At 34.7% G+C, this 24,173-nt stretch overlaps 1 protein-coding gene across 2 annotated transcripts in view; it reads right to left on the bottom strand.

Annotated features, from left to right (window-relative positions):
* Positions 1-1,915: 1,915 nt before the first annotated feature.
* The window catches only part of CDH8 (cadherin 8), a 124,000-nt gene continuing 101,742 nt past the window's right edge, over positions 1,916-24,173 (bottom strand). For both annotated transcript variants that reach the window (XM_042821491.1, XM_042821493.1), the window contains 2 exons: positions 3,452-3,703; positions 1,916-2,409 (listed from right to left, as the gene is read on the bottom strand). In XM_042821491.1, the coding sequence (XP_042677425.1) occupies positions 1,916-2,409; positions 3,452-3,703 (746 nt within the window). The remainder of the gene's footprint in view (positions 2,410-3,451; positions 3,704-24,173) is intronic.

Below are 24,173 nucleotides of genomic sequence, written 5' to 3'. Positions count from 1 at the left end.
AAAAGAAAAGAAAAGAAAAGAAAAGAAAAGAAAAGAAAAGAAAAGAAAAGAAAAGAAAAGAAAAGAAAAGAAAAGAAAAGAAAAGAAAAGAAAAGGAAAGAAAAGTTATTTTTCAGCATGGTGCAGTAAATTAGACACACATAACTCCTGTGGTCACAGCCTGCTTCATATCTAATTTTCCAAACACTGTCAAAAATTGCTTCAAACATTCTCCTTTTTATTTTGACTGTATTCATCTAATAAATAAATGATTTTGGAGAAGCTACATTCCTCCACAGACTATGAAGTTATTCAAGCAGATTCCTTTCTGCAGTGTACAGGTAGAACTGAAAGAAAAGCAATAACAAGAAAAGTATTTATAAAAATATATTTCACAAAGTAGGAAACAATACAGGAGTTTCTCTGAATACAATACATGGAGTAAATAAACAAACAGTAATATAGCATCAAAACAAAGTAGAAAATTAAAATGATTTGCATGTAATACATAGTTTTATTATACAATTGCTACTTCTAAATGGCAAGTTTGCATTACAAATTGAGTATGCTTGCAACTTCTAGTGCTGTTCTTTCTCTGTGTGCAAGAGCCCTGGTGCATCACTATGAATATTATAGAAAAGAAATGCTAATAACATAAGCAGTAAAATTATGTACACACTGGTTCCTGCTCTAATACAGTGGAGAACTATAAGCATGTTTTTTTTTTACTGTACTGTGTTATGTGTGGATTTCTAAAAGTCTATAGTTTAAATATTCACATGAACCAGTTTACTTCCAGCTGTTTGTGCTTGTATTAAAAACACCAGGTATTAGATTTATGAAGAAGATACAAAACTGTCAAAAGTTTTTTTTCTGGGAAAGTTTTATTTCCTGCCATCAATCTCTTAAAATTCTGCTACTGCAAATGGAGAGGTTACTGCTTTAACCTACAGCAATTTGTCATTTTTCTTCCCAAAATGTACATGTATTAAACATTCACTATATATAGAAAAAAATCTAAATGATACAATTTAGTTTTCTTTATAATCTTATTCTATAGATTATCAATCTTCATAAATAAAAGCAGTAATGGACACCGATAAAATATTTATTTCAAAGATTAAACAAATAAATCCGATCTTTAGCAATAAAATCAGTAATTCTTTCATATATGTAAGTCCATCCCCTTTCACAGTTTTTCTTTCCTTTCAGAAGTACAGGATTGATCCTTCTTCTAGAAAAAAGCTCCTTTCGTAAAGCAAGGTTTTGGACCCCTGCATCTGAATCTTTGCACGTGAGTAGGATTTATTACCCATAACTGGAATGGATTAAGAACATGTGAATATTTTAAGGCTTGACACAATATTTAAAGATGATATTCAGTCTGTGGTTATGTGGCCAACAATTACTGTATGTACAATGCATGGTCACTGCACAGTAGAAGCCAGTAAGGATTTCCAATGCTATTTCTATTCAGCATTGCTAAGAAGACCAAGATATTGCTTTTAACATTTCTGAGTCAGGATCTTTGTTGGCAATGCAGAAACAAACCATTAGCTTTACACATACTGGCAGGAGCTACTGTTCAACAGTAAAATCCCTGCAAGTCCATTTCCTAAGAAAGCACCAATTCATTCTTTTCAATTCACTGAAGATAATCAAAGATCTAAATCTCCATCTTCAGAGTGGTCAAGTGAATATCAAATATCCAAAGACTTCTAGACACTCCACATACTTTACTTCACACTCCACAAGACTTAACCTCCTAACATATACTTTTTTATTTGGTTCAACATTACAATGTAGTTGATTTTATAGATGACTGGTGCTAAACTTGCCTCTAAAACAAAAAGCCACATTAGTTTTAACTAACAGCAGTGGCCCTAGAATATTACATGATCGTTAAGTCAACAGTGAAAAAGTTTGTAATCCACTGTCAAGTTTCTTTGTCACTTTCTCCAACTGAGTAAAGTTCTCCAAGTCTTTTAAAGCGAGGACCCCATTCACTGAGGTAGTCAAAATTCTGATCTGAGTCTGATGCAGAGGACTCCAATGAACTAAGGGAACCAGCAGCTGAACCTCTTCCTTCATAGCCATAAATCTGGATAGAGTCATATGGTGGAGCTGTGGGATCATTATCAGCTTCATGAAGCCTTACATTAATAAATTCATCAACATCAACACCATTAGGAACAGGCGCAAGACCCTGCCTGGGCATAAATTGAAGATCAGGTTTAATATCCTTACGAGGCAAAAATCCATTAATTCCATCTGGATTTTGCAACGTTGCAATGTCAAAAGCTTCTGTATCTTCTTCTCCACCTCCTTCATCATCATAGCGAATAATATTTTCTCTCACATCTTCATCATCTTTGATGATTAAAGGCTCATTCTTATGTCTTCTTAGTGTTACAAACAGCACTACAATGACTGCAAAAAAACATCACAAGCCAATTAAGTAAAAAAAATTCATAAAATTCCAAAAAATAGTTAGGGATGATAATAGGTTGCTTTTTGTGAAAATAAAGGTAATAAGGGTAGAAAAAAGAAGAAAGACCACTTCACTGAAGTGATGAAAATTTGATCAGAACCTCTGGGTCGTCCTGTTTTTTATTATCAGTTCAAATTTACATTTGATACTCAATTTTTTACAAGCAACAAGATAATGCATATTTCCACTTTCGAATCTCAAATTTAAGCAACTTTTCCCTTTTTCCATTTGAAAAAAGATACAATTTAGGTAACGTCAAACTAACATCATTCAATGAACTTCAGTCTATAGTTGTCCGCACTTAGGATGAAGTTTTCAAGAATTTGAGGGTGCTTTTCTGAAAACAGAGCCTTAATGACAGAAGGAAATTGGTGTTTCTGATATAATTGAAAAGAAAATAAAACAGCAAGAGAGAAAGAAAGATCTCACATCAGTTCCAGAATCATGGACAGATGCATAAGCTCTGAATTGGTTATACTTGCTGTTTTGTAGTTTAATGTTAAAATTTCAGTTGCTAAAGTATATCTCCATTATAAACTGAAGCTGCTAAGTACAGAAACTGTCTTTCACTGTTCTATCAGACATGTTTTATTTAATTAAAATACACAGTGCTTCTTATCTTTTACAACTGTAATATCTCTTATGCCATTACAATCCAGAGTAAACTCATACAGGTCTAACAGGTACAACAAAACTGTTTTCCATTTGGTGCAGTTTACACTCTGTTCACCCTTTTACTTATGTGAATTGGCTTTTGGTCTCGTAATTTTTTATGTATTTTATATGTAACACTCTTTCAATCTGGGATTTTTTTGGTATGCCTTTCTTCAGTTCTTAGTACAGAAGAGACACAGTTCTGAAATGTCCTTCAGTACTGCTGCAGATTCCATTAGATTCTATGTCCTTATACGTGACTTCTCTGCTTACAGCTGCCTATGAATCAGAAAAATTTTGAACATCCGGTGTGAAAAGAATACTTACCTAATAGCAAAATGATGCATGCTAATATTGCAATTAGGGCTCCCATGCTGAGTCCAATAGGAAGTACATATGCTTCAACATTACAGGACTGGACAATACCATCACTGCTGCAACCACAGACTCTAATAGTAAGAGTGCTAGTACTGCTCATGGGAGGATTTCCACTATCGCTTATTATGATTGGCAGTAGGTACACTTCTTGTTTCTGCCGACTGAATCCATTGTGCTTTGCCAAAATGCTGAGAGTGTTATCTGAAAGAGGGAAAATTTGCATTGTTTCACTGCATAGCATAACTGCTAAAGCCACTGCTTTTTTGTAACACATTCATCAAAACCTCTACGCAAACAAATGCATTACACAATACTCATCAAATCATCAGCATGTGATAGAGTAGCCATTCCCCTCCCTGTCTGGCTTGCCATGCCCCAATTGAATAAGTGCAACATATGCATTGTTGTGTCAAGAGTAATGAACCTAATGGCAATCCCTCACTTTCCTCTCTGTGCACATCCTTATTGATGTTTTTTCATCATTATTAATCACTGATTTTTTAAGTTACGCAGTCATGTGTATGCTTGTTTTTACTTAGATGCACTTGTTTTCTTTTTTCTTAATGGTTTAATACCATTTTAGTAAGGTACTAAGTTGAACTTTTTACAAGATGCCAACAGAGCATCTTAAGTTCAGCCTTAAGACTCAGTCCATTTACTTGCAAATGCAGACATTTGCTTTTTCTGTGTGTCAAGCTGAACATTTGATGTGTTAACTATACATGTACTTTTGCCCTCTTTCTCTTACACAGTTAAATTTCTTATAATCACACCGATCTCAGTGTCATTCAAACATGGTATCTCTGATACTTTAAATGCTACTTTAAATACTAAAAATTGTAATTGATTGTTCCAATAAATTATCCCAATAAATTTGATTTTGCTTAGAGAAATCATATAGGTTATATCATATATAGAATCACCAAGGTTGGAAAAGACCTATATATACATACATACATATATATATATATATAGTTGTAAAAATACCCCTGGGTGTGCACCTGAGATCTTCTAGTGCCTTTAGGTAATTAGAGATTCTAGCAATTTAACAACATACTCCTTTCAAATAGCAATGGTCATGTATGTGTCAACATGCTCAGTTACAAACTACAATCAATGAGCATGTCAAACATGCAAGCCACTGACTTGTTTATTTATTTGCTCACTTGGAAACATGAAGTAGTTTAGAGATGTTTAATTTGCACTGATTATGATCACCACAAACATTTCTGACAGCCCATGGTATTTGTGCAGCATATATCACTCCCACAACATAAAAGACACAAGTATGTTCCAAAGAGCTGGCTGTTCATGAAGTACAAAAGAAAGATGCAGAGAAAGAAGGGGAAAACATTCAGAAAAAATAATACTGTATAGACGTTTTTAACACTACAGCCTCTCTCCCCCTCCAACAACAACAACAAAAATTATATGCAATATCTTGATGTCTTTTGGATACATACTAGTAAGGAAAATAACAGCAGTTACAGAATATGATTACTAAATATTATCACGGTTTGGACCTGTATCAAGTTGAACCTGTATCAGTGGACAACTATTAATTTATTACTGACATAAAACCAAAGATGAAGGAAAACTTTATGATAGTTAAGAATATGGGGGAGCTGATTCTCATAAAGGAACACAGGAGGCTTGCTTTCTCATTCAGTGACCATGAAACTGAACTTTAAACAGTCTTCATCTGAAGTTCAGGGTCTTTGGTTTTGTAGTCTTTCTGTCTCCCTTCCTTGGTGGAAGAACTTACCAATCACATTCATACAACCTAGAGAAGTTCTTCCTACAACTTACATCACAAGTTATATATTGGTATCAGAGATCTTCATAGCATTTAGAATGCATAACAAGTGAAGATCTACCTACAAATTAAGTACTTTGTAAAGAGGTATTCATGTGAAGACTTCAGAATTCCTTTGCAGAACAAAAAGAATTCTGTAGACTTTTCTTTTCAGGAATCCAGAGTTTTTATCTATTCGAGTTAGAAGCAGTCACATCACAACTGATAGCACCCTGGGGCTAAATAAATAGACCAGTCCTCTCTTGTGCTCTTTTTAAAATTAAAGGAAGCATATGTTTCTACTACAGATAAATTTCAGAGAATGAGCTCTTAAGGATTCTGACAACTCAAGCAGGATGCAACTCCTTGATGATAGCCCATTATTTTATCTGCTTCTATGATGAAGTAGAAAAGACAAGTACGTTTCAAGTCAAAAAACTAGCACACCTTTCAAATTAAGAAAAACCTGCACTCCTTCTTGCTGGCTGAATGTATTGATGATTTAATGCATGCATGTGAAAGACATACTAGTCTCAGTGCTATCTAACTGACAAAGAACATCACATTACATTACATTAGCCAGAAAAAAAAAAAAAAAAAAAAAAAAGTTATGTTTTCCTGAATATCAGTATATAGCTTTACCAAAATATGTGACTAATGTGCACTTCTTATGGGATAGCATTCTTTTCCTCCTCAGCACTCACACATCATTTTCAAACATTGAAAAATTTGCCTGTCCACTTGACTGTCTCCTGAAAAATTAAAAATATCTCAGCATGAGTTGCAACCTTAATCCTTTCACTTTAACCTTTTAAGAGAGAAAATGGTGTGAGGCTCAGTTTACAGCTCTCTGTGAGAAGTCCCACTCAGAATACTGTCACATCTGTAGTCATTTATTCAGAACTCCAAAGACTTCTACAGTTATATTACACAGAGATTTTATGTACTGGAAATCCACACCAATATAGCTTCTTCCTTCCTATAAGCCTGGTACAGTTCTTATCTGTCCAAGACAGAAGAATGGATTGATATGCTGAACACTCGCATCTTTGCCCTTTACAGACATGTGGAAGAGGTATGGCACCTCATTTAGGGAGAAGTGACAAAAACCCTGCTCTTGTTGATGACAACTTTACTTTCTGAATCACTCACTGCTATTCAGCTTGGTTCAGAAAAATCTAGTAAGCCAGAAGAAGAGAGTAAAAAGAAAAAAGCAAAAAGGAAGATTATTGTAAGTGACAAAAACAAGAGGACTGAAGTGGGATAGGGAAAACAAAGTGCCTATTTCTGCCAACCAGTGAAGCTATGCTGTGTATTACGAACTACCAAGCACCTGTAATGGTTATCAATTCTGGTTCAGAAGAAATGAGATAAGGAAGTTATTTGGGACATCTATCCCCATTATTTAAGTGTAAAAGATGTTATAATGGCTGAATAGTTAACATCATATAATAAGGTATCAAGAGAATAGAAGAGAAGAAAAAAACTACTGTGTTAGACAATTTGTTTTCCCAAGAGAGGAAATAAGCAATAGCAGTAAGAAGGAGCCAACAGGAAAAGAAAAAAAAAACACAAAAAACAACCAACCAAACAAGCAAAAAAGCAAAACTAACCAAATAACTTTGTCAATGATTTTGTTTAGCAACAAATGTTTTCCCCTTCTTTGCTGTCTTCTAAGACTAAATATCCTTTGATGCTGCTGGAAATAGGACTCTTGAGTGAAGAACAATGACTCTCCAATTGACTTTTTAGTTGATTCTCAGAACCTGCAAATAAATTCTAGCAGCTGATTTGCAATAAACTCAATTTATCTGATTTGCTTTCTATTCTCTGTGGACATTCTCTTTACCCATAGCTGAGAAAACAGCAGGAATCTCCTCCAGGAATAACCTCCAGCACTGCTGCATGAATTAACTTGGCAGCAGGTTCTCAGCAGGAGAGGGGACGATCACTTTCCACTCATCTTTCCAATTAACCTGCTGATCCTTCATTGTAGTGCTGTTCAGGTTACTTATTTATTCACGTTACTTTTAACAAAGCGGGGAAAATCACACATAGACAAAAAACCTCAACCCTCTCTATTAACAAAGCTCTGAGGCAACCTGCCACTGGTAGAGAGAGACATTAAGTCCTTACTGACAGGCAGGCATATTCAGAAAGTTCTTTGACATTCTCAGTATCAAAGTAAGCCTCCCTAAATGCTCTACTCTTCTATAAGTGAAAGGACTGAAGAACTTGATTGAAACGCCACAGTCCTTTTAAATTCCATTTCACTGATCGTGTACCAAATCTACAGAATGGACTAGTATCTGTATTCCATCTCTCGAGCTTAAAGGATAGTAAGTTAAGTGATCTTAATAATTTTCTTAACTCATCACAATTTTTTCCATCAGCATGAGGTCACATAAAACACATCTCCAAAAATACATAACTAGAACTTTGACCTGCAGCTCATTTTTACCATGTTCTTTAAACTTAAAATCAAATCAGTCATTTAGATAACTCTCAGTTTCCAAAATCTACAGTTAATACAAAAGAGCTGACTAGGACACCACGATATCTGTGGATCATGCTGTAAGCTACTTCTCTCAGAGGATGATGTTGGTATACTAGTAATGCATTCAGCGAATTTCACACTGTTTCCTTTATTTTATGCAGACTAATGTCTGAAATTATTTGTTGTGTTTTGAAGTGTTTTGCTGATTTCTGAATGGCTGAATTATTTTCCATTCTATTAAACAAAGAAACATTTAGGAGGTAGAATTATTTTTTTATCAAGGAATACTTCAACCAAAAATGAAGGAAGTAAAAAACTTATGAGCAATTAGAGGGTGAAACTGTCAGGCACTGTTATTTATTCCAGTTCTATAATAAATTAACTAACTGCATACAGTAACAATCCGTACCTTACAGTTTTCCCCAAATCTTGGTTTAAAATCAAGATCAATGAATACATTTCAGTTTTCTCTGGAGTCTGCTTCTACTAGATCTGCCTACAAGCAGATTTGTGAAACAACCATTAAATAGACTGCTGTGGGAATATCTCTGTCACAGCTGAAACAAAGCGTGACAGTATGGTAGCTCTTCAGAAGATGCCCAGTGTGATTTCTAGATAAAAGTGGTTTCAATAAGCATAACTGAGGCCATGCTTAAAACAGGGCCATGTGCTTAATGCAGATTTCCAACTGTTCTCAAGAATCCCCAATCTCTTTTGAGAATTTTGGATAAAATATTTTGAAAGTAAATGTAATATCTTTAATACAAAGCAACTTCTGTATTTTTCAGACATGGGTGACTAATGGCATTGACACCAAGCTTGATGTGAAATTAAGAGTCAGGAGTCAACTTTTTCATCTCCCACTTTGCACTAGACACATATGTTGCAAGTTTAAGTCAGATAATAAAGTGGTAGAACAACAACAAAAAAAGAAAAACGAAAACAGAAGCACTCACTTTATATCCAAGTGTCATTTTCTCTGCACACACTACTGCAATTCTTTAATTTCCTGATGATTGCTATAATACTTTTGAGATGAGCGGACTTTCCTGATGTTCAACCTTATAACTACACAGCCATTTTTCTTTCTTTTTCTCTGTCTGTATAATTTTCTCAGAAAGATCAAATCATTAATGGTATTAAGGACTTCGTGGCAGAAATCTATGCTGCATATGTTACTTACATGAAGAAAGAAAATCGTAGTTGGGAACTTCACAGCTACATAATCCAGAAGAAAATTAATGTGTTTCTTTATGTTTATTAGATCTTCAAAACTATTTTCAGAGGTCATTATCTTAAGGGCATTTCGTGTACATGTTTAGTCTAAAAACAGAGGGTGATTTGGCAAAAATAGAATAGCAGAAGGAATATCCATATTTGCCTTTATTCTGGCAATAACAAGAGCAGTGTGAAAGAATATTCAGTACCTGCTGATCTAGCACAAAAACAGAGGAGGCAACACAAAGCATCAATTGTACATCATGGAGAAAAGAAAGCTGTGGGGAAACCACAGTGTTGCCTTTGTGTATATATACTGCACTTGTGAGAAAGACACTGAAAGGCTTACAGTAACTGGAGAAGGGGCAATGGTTTTAAACCATTCAGTGTAGATTCGCTATCAGCAGGAAATTTTTCATGATGAAAATGGATAGACACTGGAGCAGGTTCCCCAGAACAGTTGTGGATGCCCCATCGTTGTAAGTGTTCAAACTCAGGCTGGACAGGGCTTTGAGTATTTTGATCTAGTGAAAGATGTGCTCCTGGACGGGACTAGATGACCTTTAAGGCTTCCTTTCAATCCAAACCATTCTACATCAGTAACATCAGTAACTTGCTTCCAAAATAATGCTTTTAATGTGTTTTGAAAGATACAACCGTGTTTGTGTTTGAAGACAGGACATATTTTGTTTCTGTCTTTGGCTGTAACACTACAAGAATACCTTTTTAAAAGGGAGTGATTCTAAGTTTGCTTGTTAAAAGGTTACCAATCATTAGTAGGTGAAAAAACATTATTTGTTCATTAGTATAACAGTTTTGTTTTATAACTAAACACAGTACATATAACAACATTGGTGTATATATTCACAAAATACAAAATTTCTATAGAACTTATGTTCACAACTGTTGTGTGAAATTTGACATATGTGCTAGAGTATGACCAGAGAGCATCTCAAAATAATAATAAAAAAGGATGTTGTTCAAACAGGCACGCTTTTTATGAATGTCAAAAACCTGTGATATCTTCCAAAAACTAGATTGATGACTGCTATCATGTTTGATTGTAGATGTCAGGTTCAAAAGTAAAAAGCTTTTGTGCTGATCAAACTTTCTTGGCTACGCCGTGCTGATGCACAGCGACAATTCACAAAACATGCCTGTGACGTACTATCAAACATCTTAATGAGCTTCTATTTTTCTAGTTACCTAGGCTTTCTATACTCATTTTAGACATGAATAAGAACACAAGAAAAGAAAATATTTCATGGCAGAAAATATATTGATGAGGTAAAGAATCAGAACGTGTAATGCATTTTGTATTTTGATTTTTTTCTTTAACTATTGAGCGAAGTAATGATAGCCTATCCCAGAATTGAACTGCTGAATCTAGTAGTGAATAAAGCAACCAAGCACATTTTCTTTGCAGAAATAAAAAGTGCTGTGGAGAACTTAGGATCATGAGCAAAATAATATTCAATCATGTACAAGGTTACGTCGTTACATTAAAATTTCTTGAAGAGGGAATAATCACGTTAAAACTAATGTCACACAGAACGTGCAGTAAATAAATTCTTGAGAGAATTAAAAAACAAACACAAAACCAGACATATAACAGCAAAGGGATGGCATAGGCATTTCCCCCTACCTTTTTCCTTTGAAAAATGTGAACTTTAGATAATGGTCTGTATAATTTCTAGTTCTGCTCCTTTGGAAAAGTCTGAACTTTAGATAATTGTCTCTTAAGTATTCTAAAACTTTCCTTTGACCTTTAGTACAGCAGAGCTATAATCAAACATATCTATATGGTCACTTGCTGTACAACAGCAACTATTGGATTTTTGTACTTTGGTTTTTTTTAACCCACTGAAGGAAGGAAAATCCCAGTTGCTGAAATAATCATGTTGAGGCATGCATGGAATGAAATATTATTAGTTTTATTATTAACAGGGAAGAGAAATAATTAGGATAAAATACTTCTTTTCCCTCTCTCTTTCAATTTACAGGTAATAATGGCAAGTCAGAAAAGGAAACCTTGGGCTCTGGGTCTGTTCAAGCTATACAGTTACCACAGTTCTCACTGAACTTTACTCAGCAGCCATGATTTCAATCTCATCCACTTTGATTTTATGCCTGTTTATCTCTTCCAAGTTCCATTGTGCCAGTTATGATTGACACTTCCATATCTGAAGAAAATTCAGGCCAGTGAAGATGCAAGATACGCTAAAACAGCACTGGCTTTTGCCTCTCATTTTTCTGCTTTGGATTCAACAAGCCAGTCACAAACTTGTTTACTAATAATCACATTGCTATGACATGCTTTATTTTATTCAGATCACATCACTACATGGCATGTGCATTGAATGTTACATCTGTAAAGTATAAGAATTAACGCAGGTTGCCAAGCTCCAGTTTAGAAAGAGAGATGAAATGGCTGTCAAATGTGCTTAGCATTAAAAATACATTATTAACACAGCAATTTGCATAGACTGATGGATCATTTTTGAAATCTACATATTCTAGTTAATTCCATTATCTTGTTATTTTAACCAAAAAGTTTCAGAAAGTAATACTGTGTATTGTGATGCTTTGATAGAATAATGGCAATATTTTCCATTTAAACCAAGAATTCTTTTTCATTGTTTTACCAGACTCCAATAGGATACTTAGAAGATAAATAGAGCCAAAACATTCCTAGGATTTGTCATCTGTATTTCTCTTTATAGATAATAGATTCTTGTTCTTTCTATAACTGCATTCTTACAAGTGCAATCTAGGAAGTGAAAGAAACTAATGAAAGACAGATATTTAAGCCCTTTAGGTCACAAAGATTTACAGTTTTACACATTACGTTGACTTGGAGATCTATTATGTGTAATGATAAATCTCAAGGAGATTCAGTGAAATTTATACTACTTTTGATAGCTGATGGAAGAGTTCCAAGGATCCTATGTTCCTCACCTTCCTCAATTCTCAATCCAGTGATTTAATTCCTGCATCCACAAAAGTTCAGAGTTTTCAGGAAAATTAATGCAATCACAGATGTTTGAGATGAATTCTTTTCTAGAATTTAAACTATGAATACAACATTAAAAAGAAAACAATAAAAGTAGGAGTATCTCTAGTTTTAAAATGTGACACGTTTTGGCATTTAAGTGAAGTAGCTTCCCACTAACAAAATTAACATGCACTTCCCCATGCCATAATGATTATTTTTTCCATTCCTATGCTGTGGAACATGCATGTGCACACCACAAGAGTTTAGACTAATTCACTGGTAGATCATTTAACACTCCTTTAAAACTGAATCTGGAATTAGACCTATGAACCTAGAACTAGTTATAAGTCATAGACATATATTCAGGCCACACCAACGTACTTCCATTATGACGTGGGTTTTTTTTGTAACCATGGATTTGTTAGGAAAAAAAGAAACACTCAAGAAAACCCCGATCAAACGAACATAATTAGCATCTACAGGAATGCTGCCTACTGGTATTGGTGCAATAAAGGTCTTGTCAGAATCTCCATTACAAAACAACAATTTTCTAATATTTATTAATCTGACATAACAACTTGCTATGAGAAGAAATCTAGAATGTGTACTCTCTGCCAAAGAGCACTGAAAGCTAAATGCAACTTACTTTGGCTGAGGCCCTTTAAATCAAAAAACAGATTAAAAAAAAAAAAAAAAATTACTTAACATTTTATTCAAATGGAGTGGCTTAAGAAAAAAAGCGTGGCTTTGATTTTAAAAAGTGCCAGGCCATGCAGTTTCTGTATACACAGAACTCCCTTTAACTTCAATGAGAAAAATTTCTGTGAGAAGCCTGAAAGAAGTGCTATAATATGTTTTTGTAAATGTCATCAAGAGTTACATTAGCTTTCTGTAATTTGAAAGACTTAAATGCTATGGTAGAAGATTGCCCCCGGGCACACAGGCAGACTGATAATGACTTCTTGAAGACAGTCTTATATGCAGATTACATATAACAATAACAATTTTTTATCATCATAACATTAATAGCAGTAATTTATACTCCTGTCTTACACCTAAAGCATCCACAGTAAGTTATTATGTGCACACCTCTCAGTGAGGACAAGTCTCCTATGGTAAAGATTAATGTTCGGTTGAAACACTGGCCACAGTAAAATACATCTAAAAGAATATCAGTAAGTGGGAAAAAAATATTCCTGCATGTAGAGTGGAATATATGGTATTACATTTCCAAACAAAACATCCCAGATGCTCTCAGGAATACTTGTACACCCTGTAAGCATTATGTACAGACATAGCCAGAAACTCCAAGCGAGTATGCAAAGGTTACTGAGGTCTACAGGAACATATGGGCACATCTGTAAATTTCAAGACCCATTCCTACTATAGGACCCTAACTTTGCATACATGCTATAAACACCATAGCTAGGAAAGAAGGAGAGAAGAGATGCCGGCATTCGAATTCTCAATCAAGCCATGGAGTTATTACAAACTCAGTGCTTATATTGATAAATATTATAGCTCTGCAAGCCAATTTATAGCATTAGTCCATAAGATCTAGAATTTTCACAGAATCAAATTGTGTTTAAGCAGGGCATCTACAGCAGGAGAGTGTCCACATGCCTTTTAACATCCCCAGTGACGGAGATTCTGCAAATAGTAAAGACTGTCAGTCACAGTTGAAATACGCATGCAACAAAACAGAAAAAAAATGTTCAGTCATTTTCTTCACATGAATCTGAGGATTAATAAGGGAAAAATTCATAATACATCTCCATGCAAAGAGAAAAGTTGTATATCACAGTGAAATTGTTTCCTGTTGTCTTCTAATTCATGATGAAGAGTCTGCCAAAGCACAAATTAAGTGTATGGGCAAGAGCTGCAGTAAAAATATGAAGCAGGGTCATGTAGTAGCATCACAAGAAACTGGGCAATTCTACTGCAAAGGAGAATACATCTCAATATACCAAAGACAATTACGATTGTGAAAGAAGACTGCAGAAGTGCAAACAGAGAGCAGAAAAAACAACAGATACTTTGAGAAAGATAAGTTTCTTTGCTGTGGAAAAAAAAAAAAAAAAAAAAAAAAAGGAAAAGAAAAAAGATGAATAAAAATGGAATTAAGTCTAGAATAAGCCAAGTTCTTTATACAAAGTTTTGAAGCAAGTGGTTCTGGTAGACAGATTGTCCTTAAACCTCACAAAGTTTTTAGCAAATACATCTGTGTGTTAGAGAAGCACAAAACAAAGGAAGTATGTTTTAAGACATTATTTTTCTAATTAAAAATAGAAAATGGTTGCACAAGGACAGAAGCTGTGGGATAGATAAAGACAACGTAAAAGGTCACAGATGGTGTAGAACTGAGTTTAAAGTACCTTCCTCTGAGTTTAGTATTCCAGGTTTTCAGTCTGGTCTCCGTCATTTCCCTACTTGAGCTATAGAATCACTTTTACATGTTTTCAAATTGGGAGATTCAGAAACAAAAAACAAAAAAGACACCATCACGCACTCTTGAAAATCTCATTCCTTAGTGATGTACAGGGAGCAGCTAATAGGTGCTATTTATGTCATGCGTGAGCATCAGAAAAACCTTTTAAAAGAACATCTGTACTGTATGCATGGCACAATGACAAACACAGAGATTTTACAACTAGGCTAATAGCCTACAGAGTACAAGCAGAGTACTTGCATCATCATTCCGTGATTATTCCTAATGTTCCTTTTTAAGGTTTATGACTGCAATGCTTACACCATTCATAACTACGCATAATACTTTATTTCTTATTATAGAACCAAATCTATGAAAAAATTACTGTAGTATAACAGTTACTCCACCACATAGCCCTCAACATACAGCAAATGTGAAGTTTATTTACCTGAGCACACAATTAGAGGTTAGATGAAGCGAAGTGATACGACTTTCCTATCTTAATATGGCCAGACAGCTACAACTGCTCAGCTGATTCATGTTAATCTGGCTACATATCCATTCATGCTACGTTCCAAGGATCCCACTAGCTCTTCCACTCCAACACTACCAAGCTGAAGTCTGGAGCTTTTCTTGAAGTTCTTCTATTTATCTCTCCTTAATAAGCTGCCTTATTACCTCACTTCAAACAAGGGCCCATCTTCAATCCCTGTAATCGGCACTGATTATCAAGTATGCACATCTTATCACGTTAGCTACTCTCTCTGCCTAAACTAGAGAAGTCAACTTCTTTTTCATTTACTTTCTGTATTTGGTACAGAATGTAAAATGTTGGCAATCAGGAACATCAAATCTCCTACCTTTTTTCCACCAGAATGCATCCTAATTAGATAGAATTAAATGAAGACCAACAATGTGACTCATTTTATAACAAGACCACCTAAACAAAGTAAAAAATCATAAGTTACTGGAAAAATATTATAAGTGGCACAAAAAGAAAAAAGAAAAACAAATACAAGAACCTAAATAACCAAAGGGGGCTTTGTCTCTCTTATTCTTTAAAGCTTGGCATATGAAAAACTGGCCAACATGTTTAAAAAAGGAAAAGTCACTGCTGTATTTTTTCTTGGTGGAGAAATACAGCCCTTTGCTAAATAGTCATCTCTAAGGGAGTGAGGGTGAAATGTGACTATACGAGACAACCTCAGGAGAGTGCACAGACACAGAGTTCAAATAATAATGAACGTAATAGTCACCCCCTATGAAGAATGACTATAATTCAAATAATTCCTTCCTTGCTATACACCACTTGTGTAATTGGTTCGATATGGGATGCAAACTGGAACATATTCTTATTTCTTTTAATTTGCATTAAACTGTTTTGCAGTAGTTTATCTAGATGATCCTTTAGGCTAAGAGAGAAAAATGAGTACCTTTTACCTTAATGGAGGAACCATGTGCAAATGGTCTGCATGCTTTATATTTTCTGTATGGTGGATTTATTAAAATTGTTTTATAAAATGAGAATTTCAATAATTAGTGGAAATCTTTAATAGTTAATAGGTGATGTTTTCCTCTTATGTTGTTTTAATTTTTAGCCTTTTTAGATTCTTGCTGTAGTGGAAGAGTGGGTGTTTTCTTAATCTTTACTGTAGGTGAAACTTTCTAATTAATCAACAGGATAAATATTCAATTAAAGTAAATAATAAATTAATTGCATTTTTTCCTAAACAGAATGTATTAGAGCGTGACGGAACAAAGTATGCCATAATGTGAGCAACCAGTACATTTATGAGGTTCAAAATCAGGAAGAATAGGGCTTTGTACTATCGTTACCAATAAGCTACTTAGAAAATGCATATATTCAAAACAGCACAAAACAAAACACGACAGTGAACTGAAAGCTAAGGAGAACTATTAAAATAACAAGGTTATATTGTTTAGATGGTGAATATATTAAGATATTAAGATGGTGAAAGGGTAGGTTGATGCCCTACCAGAAACTTCAGCTCTAGGACATCATTACTCCTACACAGCGAATCAAACCTATTTGCACTGCAGGAGGTGTTTCCTGCAAAAAAATGTGGAAGAATGAGATCTATCTACCAAAGCAAAATTGCTACTTTGGCAGATAACAGCTGATTAAAATTGTATAAACTTCTCTCCAAATATTCTACACGCAATTAATAATAAAACAACAATAAAACACAAACAACCAAGAAAAAATATACAAGGAATGGTGGAGAGGATTTCTCCTGCATAGTCTGAGTTCTAAATGACACGATTCGTTTTGGAGATTTTAAAATTCTCTTCAACATATCCTGTGATTTATTTTGGTGAGAAAGGTATTTCTTTTTTGTAAGAACCTTATATTCTCAATGCAAACTGTCAGCTAGCAGAAGAAATACTTATATCATTCAGAGAACCTATTAATCCTACCCAACATGACAAATGATGGCACAGAACAATTACCAGGCTTCTCCTTTCACTCTCATTTGATTAAGACCTGTGCATTCAGAAAATTGATCTGCCTGCCCATGTAGGACAACAATTTGGCTAATTCTCCTAACATCAAAGCAACATGTATGTCAGAACATTTTTGAATGTAATGAGATAATACCAAGCTTACTAGACTGCACATATAATCATAGTTAGAACACTTGTGAAATGCAAGGAGCCATGTAACTGCTGTAGACATTGGAAACTGTCCAAACAGATATTACCATGTTAAAAAGACTGGAACTTGTTTTCCAGCTTCTACATGCATAAATTTTCGTTCTGTCTTGTTTGCTTGTGTAAGAAAAAAAAATAAATTTAACATTCATAATAAAGCAATGAATTGAGAAGCAAGAAGAAAGAGAAAGAAAATTCCATTTTGATATGCAAAAATATTTCACAAAATAGATGTGTTTGGTGTCATATTTGACTAGAGATTGGTGATTTTAAAAGTTGATGTACATAAGAGAAGAGGTAAATACTGCCATGGAATACCTTTAAAGTCCTAGACTGTAACTAGTCATGGTTGTTTTTTTTTGTTTCAAGAAGTTATGTTTTACAGGAGCCTTTAAAAATTCCAGAGAGCTGGTACTGTGAATCCTGCTGTTGTCTTGATAACTCTTAGCTTAGAAGTTTTGTGGTCAGTAAGGACAAGGCCTTTCTGCTAAGTACTGCAGGCTCGAGACACTCTATTATTACTATTATTTTCTCCACTGTGTTGCTGAAATTGTCATACTGAAGATTTTATTTGTACCTCTATTATTTCTTTCATCCATGTTCTACATAATTACTACTAAAATACTTTTATTTTTGTGTTAATTATCTGACCAAAATCTTTTCTTTTTTTCTGTAACCTTTTATCACTTACTTGCTTTTTTTTAAAAGTAATGTCAGCATTGCTTACCTCCCTTTACTTTTGTTGTGAAATTAAAGAAATAAGCTCAAAAAAGAGAAGTACGTGACACCTTCTGGGCATGATGAAACTCCTACAGCAGGAAAATTCACAGCTGTCCAATCCATCTCTTCATCATGAGTAAGCACTGTCATACATATGGTGCACAACACTGACCTCAGATCTTTTTCATTCAGTTTACATCTGGTTCTTAATTAGTTTGATTTAAAAGATGAAACATAACTGATGCCTTTGCAGCATTATGTTAGTAGCAGCACAATTAATAAAATACAAATACGTGAAGTAAAAGTCTCTTTGGTGATGTATATGTAACGGTATATATACACTATTATCTTGTGTTTCATCACTCACATTTTCTGCTGCTTGAGCTGGGTCATGTTTACACAAATGTACCAAAATATCTACCTAATTGTGATCGATTCATAGGATAAAAAATGCTTTTGCTGCAAGAATATGATGCTGTGGAAATGAGTTTTACTTTCCACTCTGTGCATATAACTCTTCTCAAGTTGTAGAAAAGTTTACATTTGTGAGGGTCGGAAAGAAGTTGTCATCACAGAGATAAACTAAAACAGCACTGAAAAGTTAAACAGCATAAGGAACAGAACTGCTCCAAAAGAATTGCATTGCCAGCAACAATACTGTGAAAGTACAGATGTGCTGGGGAACACAGAAGAGCTGAGGAAGAGCCTAAAGATGCCTAAAAGTGGACAAATGGCTTACCAGATGGCCCCCTCCTTGCTGGTTCATTCATCAGGTTGGCCTTTCCAGTCGAATGAAGACTTGGTGGATCACTTCTGGCTTAGGGCGGAGGAGAGAGGGAATCTGTCTGTCTGGAGCCCTGCATCCTGAATACAGGAGAGGAGTGAATAAGGTTTCAGATGGACAGAATAGGCAGAATGGTCAAAGCGTGGAGGAAGCTGGTAGCTGAGTTAGCCTTTGAGGAGCTGATCCTATTTTTCTGACATACACATTCAGCTAGAGTAGCTATGTGCACCAAGAAGAGTTCACCTCTTTTTTAGCTTTTTATCAAAGTGGTGAAAAGCACATAACCATTGTAAGAATGTGAAAACCATCTGGATAAGGCTGAAAAGTATGTCTGCAGAGGAACTGCACTTAGTCTTCACCTGCTCTATGCTTCTAATTAGACGGGAATCCAGAAAGAGCAGTGATCTGCATGCAAGAAGAAAGATGGGAAAGACAGCAGAAGCAGGTGTCAGTGGAGGAAGTGGCACGAAAAGAACTGGAGTAGAAAAATGCTGGTTTCCCATCCACATTAACGGAATCTTCACTTCAGAATATAACATCACATCCTTCTATGCCAGCAAAGTTGTTTCAAATAGCACTCAATTGATATTCAACATCAAGGGAAAACAGAACATCAGAGAACAACAGAACACAGTCAATAGTGATGATAGTAAAGAAAGAAAGGGAAAAGGAAGCAGAAAGCTATTAGCTATGAAAGATAAATACTGAGTATGTTTTCACTGGCATTCTTAGACTAGATGGGACTAATAGTGCTCCACCATGGAAAACACAACCTTGCTAGGACTGCAAAACAGTATAGTTGAAAGGAGTTGAGTACAATACTTCAACAGGAATATGAAATCGTACAATGGTAATGGAAATGCACTCACTATCTGGGAAGACAGAACTTCTGAGTGCTACTGGAATGCACTGGGGTCCCAGGGTAATATTACAATTAACTCAAAATTATGCTCTCTTCTAGCATTTTAGAACACTTTAAAGACTTCTAGTACTGAAGTCCACCTTGTTTCACTTATCGCCTTATCATTAGCAGAAAGGGCTCATCTCTTTCAGTCATTAAACTTAGTCTACTACTTTACAAGTTGACATTACAACTTAGAATTCTGTCAGATATGTATACAAGAAAATAATTACTTTTCCTACAAAGAATGACTTAACGTATTTTCTGATCCAAATCAGTTTCAATATGGCCAACTAAGAATGAAGGAATCTAAAGTTTAGAAATATGGAACTGCATTTCCTCTGTTGTAAAAAACAAATTATTCTAGGGATCCAAATCTTACCACCTAAGGCACAACAACTGTCTAGGAAAAGTATTTGCACTGGCTGAATATCACTTCATGAAATTAATGGATTGGAAGCTAGAATCTGTCCTTTCCTGTCAAGCCAGGATCTCTGTCTGCCTGCTCCAGTTGTGAAGAAGGTAAGGTAGCACAGTGTTTTCTTACCACCACACCACTGGATTGCAATTATTACCTGCTTTCCAGCATGTAGACCAAGAAAGATTTGAGACATTTTTCTATGAAAGGTGCTTGGATCCTGGAGTGCAATCTAACTAGTAGATCATCCATAGAATGTGGTGGTTGGAGCCAATAAGTCACATTTTTATTTTTTAATCAGAAAGTTAATTATGTATCCAAAATGTACATAAGAGCTTTCAGAAACACAATTTCACATCAGAGTATTCTGAGTTGACAAAACTAAAATGTTTCATGGAACTTCACTATCTATTATATTTTTTGTTTGGGTAAAACTGAGCCCTTTGTACTCAGAAAAACATCAACATCATCCTTGTACCTTCATCTTCTAAATTCTGTAATATATCATTTATAATAAAACAAATTAAAGTGCTTATAAAAACTTTCAACCAAATTAAAATAGAAGTATTTTAATAATTTGATATTAATCAGTGCATCATTAACTATACTGCTCCTAAAAATAGAAATAATCTCTTAACCTCTATTTATATAAATGTTAAACTTTGCTATTTACACAGCTCTGGTTTTAATACCATGCTGAGGAAAAAAATGATAGTATGATATTTATAATATCAATTTTTACTCTATGAGCAACTCCTGGAAGAAACATGACCTGTGTCTGTGGATGGCAGACCTGGAACAGAAATGCCAGATTATAGAGCAGTTTGTACTTGTTGTTTGTTAACACATAGGCATAATTTATTTTTAACTCTACTACTTTTACAATGGCTATGCAAGTGTTCCCTGTGATTTCCATTGACAAAACTACATCTGTTAAGGGAGAGGTTGATCAATATCGTACCTCAGATTATGCAACACATTCCTTTATAATTTTAGCTGTGGCCTTTTAAAATGCAATTCCATGCCCCTAATACTGATAGAAAAATAGTTTGTAAGAAATAGCACTAATTATTAATTTTACTTTTCAAGAAAACAACAAGAACGTAATTTGGCACATTTTAGAATCATACTTTGAAAGTCCAGATATTTATGTATAAAAAATGGTGATGATAATTATACACATCAGAAATGTATAAGCATGTGCTTTCCCTGGAGAACTGCCATCATGAAACATCCTCTGGCACGGATGGCAGCTGGGCCATGAAGTTTCCTGAAGCTCATGAAAAACTGCATGAAACTGTAAAAAAAGAGAGGATTTACAGCTAATATCCAAGGGACCATATGGGTGTTGTTATTCCAGATGCTCACTGTACATCCATCAAGAAATGATGGGTTTAATGATGTCTTTGCTAAGGCAATTTGTACCAGAGGTCAGGGGGTTAACTTTGAAACTGGGCAAAGTGGAAGGAGGACAACGAAGTAGTGGTGCCACCTCTTAGCTCTGAGGTACGTATTTGGAAAGAAAAGTCAATCAAAACCACAGAAGGCACTTTAGCTCTAGCTGAGACAATGGCAGAGAGACTTATGAAGAAATGCAAAAGGCAGGGAAAGAAACTCATTTAGCATGAGTTACTCTCGTGGGAACAAAAGATTTGCCCTCCAAATATGCATTTGACAGACGTTGCTAAAAATATTTTCAGGAAAAGATGTGGAAAAATTCTTGGTTTCATTATATTAAAAACACAGTGATATAGAAGAGTGTCAAAAACTAATCTGTTTTTTTTTTTTTTAATTATTATTTAGAATATCAAAAAGAATGGTTGCATATATCATGTTTCTGGCTATTTCTGAACAGTTTAGAAACATTTTTTTATCAGTAGAAAAGAGGTGACGAGAAATAGCAAATTTTGAATAAGATGTGCAATATTATAGAAATGCATGCAAGCCTGTTAGTGACTGAAGTTATTATGCTACTACGTTATTTCCTTTTAAGTGATTGACATTTTGCCTACTACTTTCAAGACATCATGGATCAAATGACAGATTAGACTTGCTGGATGGTAAGCACAAAAGAAATGGACATTTAAACATGAATATTCTTGGAGCTTTTATAGATATCCTAAGTATTATAGACTATGCATGGTTGAGAATAAAGTTCGATACAGAGAATCAACAAAACAATTAATCACTGAAGTATATATAATACTTCAATAAAAAATAATAATAATACTTAAAAGGCAAACTAACAACCATTTTTATTTTTACTCCCAAAAATCAAATTGGCCAAAATTCAGAGCTCAAATCTCCAGACAGACATTGAGTATTCAAGTTAGAGGACAGGCTGATTACTTACAAAACTACTGAAGTTTTGCAGGAATACAAATGCATGCCATTAAGGTGGTTCATAAGGGTAAGGTCTGCCCATGTTCCCAAAAATCCTGTGGTTACTGCTGCCCATATGAGTCCTAGTTTTAGGTCCATAATACCACATTTATACAGTAGTGATGCACCATTACTTCTGTCAGAAGAGCTGCGCATCAAAGGCACCGTAGAACATTTGATTCAGAGTTTATTCCATTAGGAAACAGAATTTGGCATGAGAAAAATGGAAATGCAATGGAAACACCTTTTGGGAAAAACTTGAAGTCACTTTACAGCAAAGATGTATTTGCTAGCTTTTGAAAGAAAAATTGCATTGGCAGCATATCAAAATGTTTACATCTGTGAAGAAGCTTTTAGCACAAAATTCTGTTCTCACTTGAACAAACTAAAGAAACCATAAGAATAGTAGGAAGTGAATGCTGACAACAGGTATTGCTGTAAGCATATTGTTTGGAGTGCAGGAGACAATCCATCTACTGGCATTAGGTTTTAGGTTACACTTTGTGAAGATTACTCACCTTAAAAAAAAGCAATGCCAACAAATGCTAATTCCATTTCTAGAGGCCTCATTTCAATTTTCTGATGCGATGACCATACAAAATACTTAACAGTCATCTGAATTCCCATCAGTTTTTTTGTTATTCATTGTGCTCCTACAGCTTTTCAGAAGGGTTAATTACATTCAGCTATGGATTCAACGACACACTGCTAGAGTATATCAATTCTGTCTAAACATCAGATATTTCAATGTGAAGTTTTAGGTTCTTGCTGGTTTGAATTTTGTCAGAAGCACTACACAAAGCACTTACTCTCATTTTTCACACTTTTGCTTCTACATACTGGCCCAGCCCAAAGACAAGTGAAAAGTAAATGATCACTGTCTGAGCACGCAGTCAAGGCATTGATATGGCATAGACTCACAGGTTTAGTCACCTGCATTAACACAGTATTACATGACTTCTCCTGTTGTATTAACTGCTTACATTTTTACCACAATTTCATTATTTATCTCCTGATGGGCCTGAATTTTATGCATCTGGCAAGATAAACGAGAATCGTTCCCTGCAAACCAGTTTGAGACAGTAAGTAGGATCAATTGATTCCATATTAGTAGCTGCCTATTTAGACATGGCACAAAACCTAAGAAAAACTACTCTGTAATAGACATTTGAGCTGGAAAAAGAACAGGAAGAACAGATCAGGAGCTATGAGAAATAAACACAGCTGAGAGATGATGTACAGACATTTGATGAGATGTATGATGACAGTTAAACTTACATTTTTACATTACTTACATTGGAAAGGCACTACAGCCTCTACGGTTCTTTTAGGACATCCTGTCTACACAGAAGAGATTGTAAATATGCAAGTTTAACAGTGGAAACAAAGAAAGTATGCCAGTATATCAATTAAAGGAACAGATTCTACTACAATCATGGGGTAATTTCTATAAAATAACTTAATTTTAGATAAATGTTTGGTGTTTTTTTTTTTTAATTTTTTTAAATTTTTGTTTCTGATGAAGATACACCATTTTGTCATGCCAGTAAACGTATTTGTTAATGACAAAGTAGTTACCGGAATATTTGTAGCATAATTGGGCAGCACAGTTAATTACTGAAGTATCTTGTGAATTTGCCTTGGGGCAATCTGGAAAGATTTAACAGAATTATCCCATAGGCAACAAACTAAATGAATTAATTGTTGTGGTTATGGCCCAAATAGCAGAATAAAATTCCAAAATATATTTCTCTTAAATATTCTTCTGTATGAAGGATGGAAACAGAGCATTAGTCTTCTTCCCACAGAAGAAGCCAGATTGCATAGTTTGCATACTAATGCCATCAGATAAATAATGTC

The sequence above is a fragment of the Centrocercus urophasianus genome, unplaced genomic scaffold (assembly GCF_019232065.1).
Source record: "Centrocercus urophasianus isolate 14NV4802_14NV808 unplaced genomic scaffold, USGS_Curo_1.0 seq_2, whole genome shotgun sequence".
Classification (NCBI taxonomy): Eukaryota; Metazoa; Chordata; class Aves; order Galliformes; family Phasianidae; genus Centrocercus; species Centrocercus urophasianus.
The sequence above is the reverse complement of the archived record's forward strand: the minus strand, read 5'-3'. Positions and strand labels throughout refer to the sequence as shown.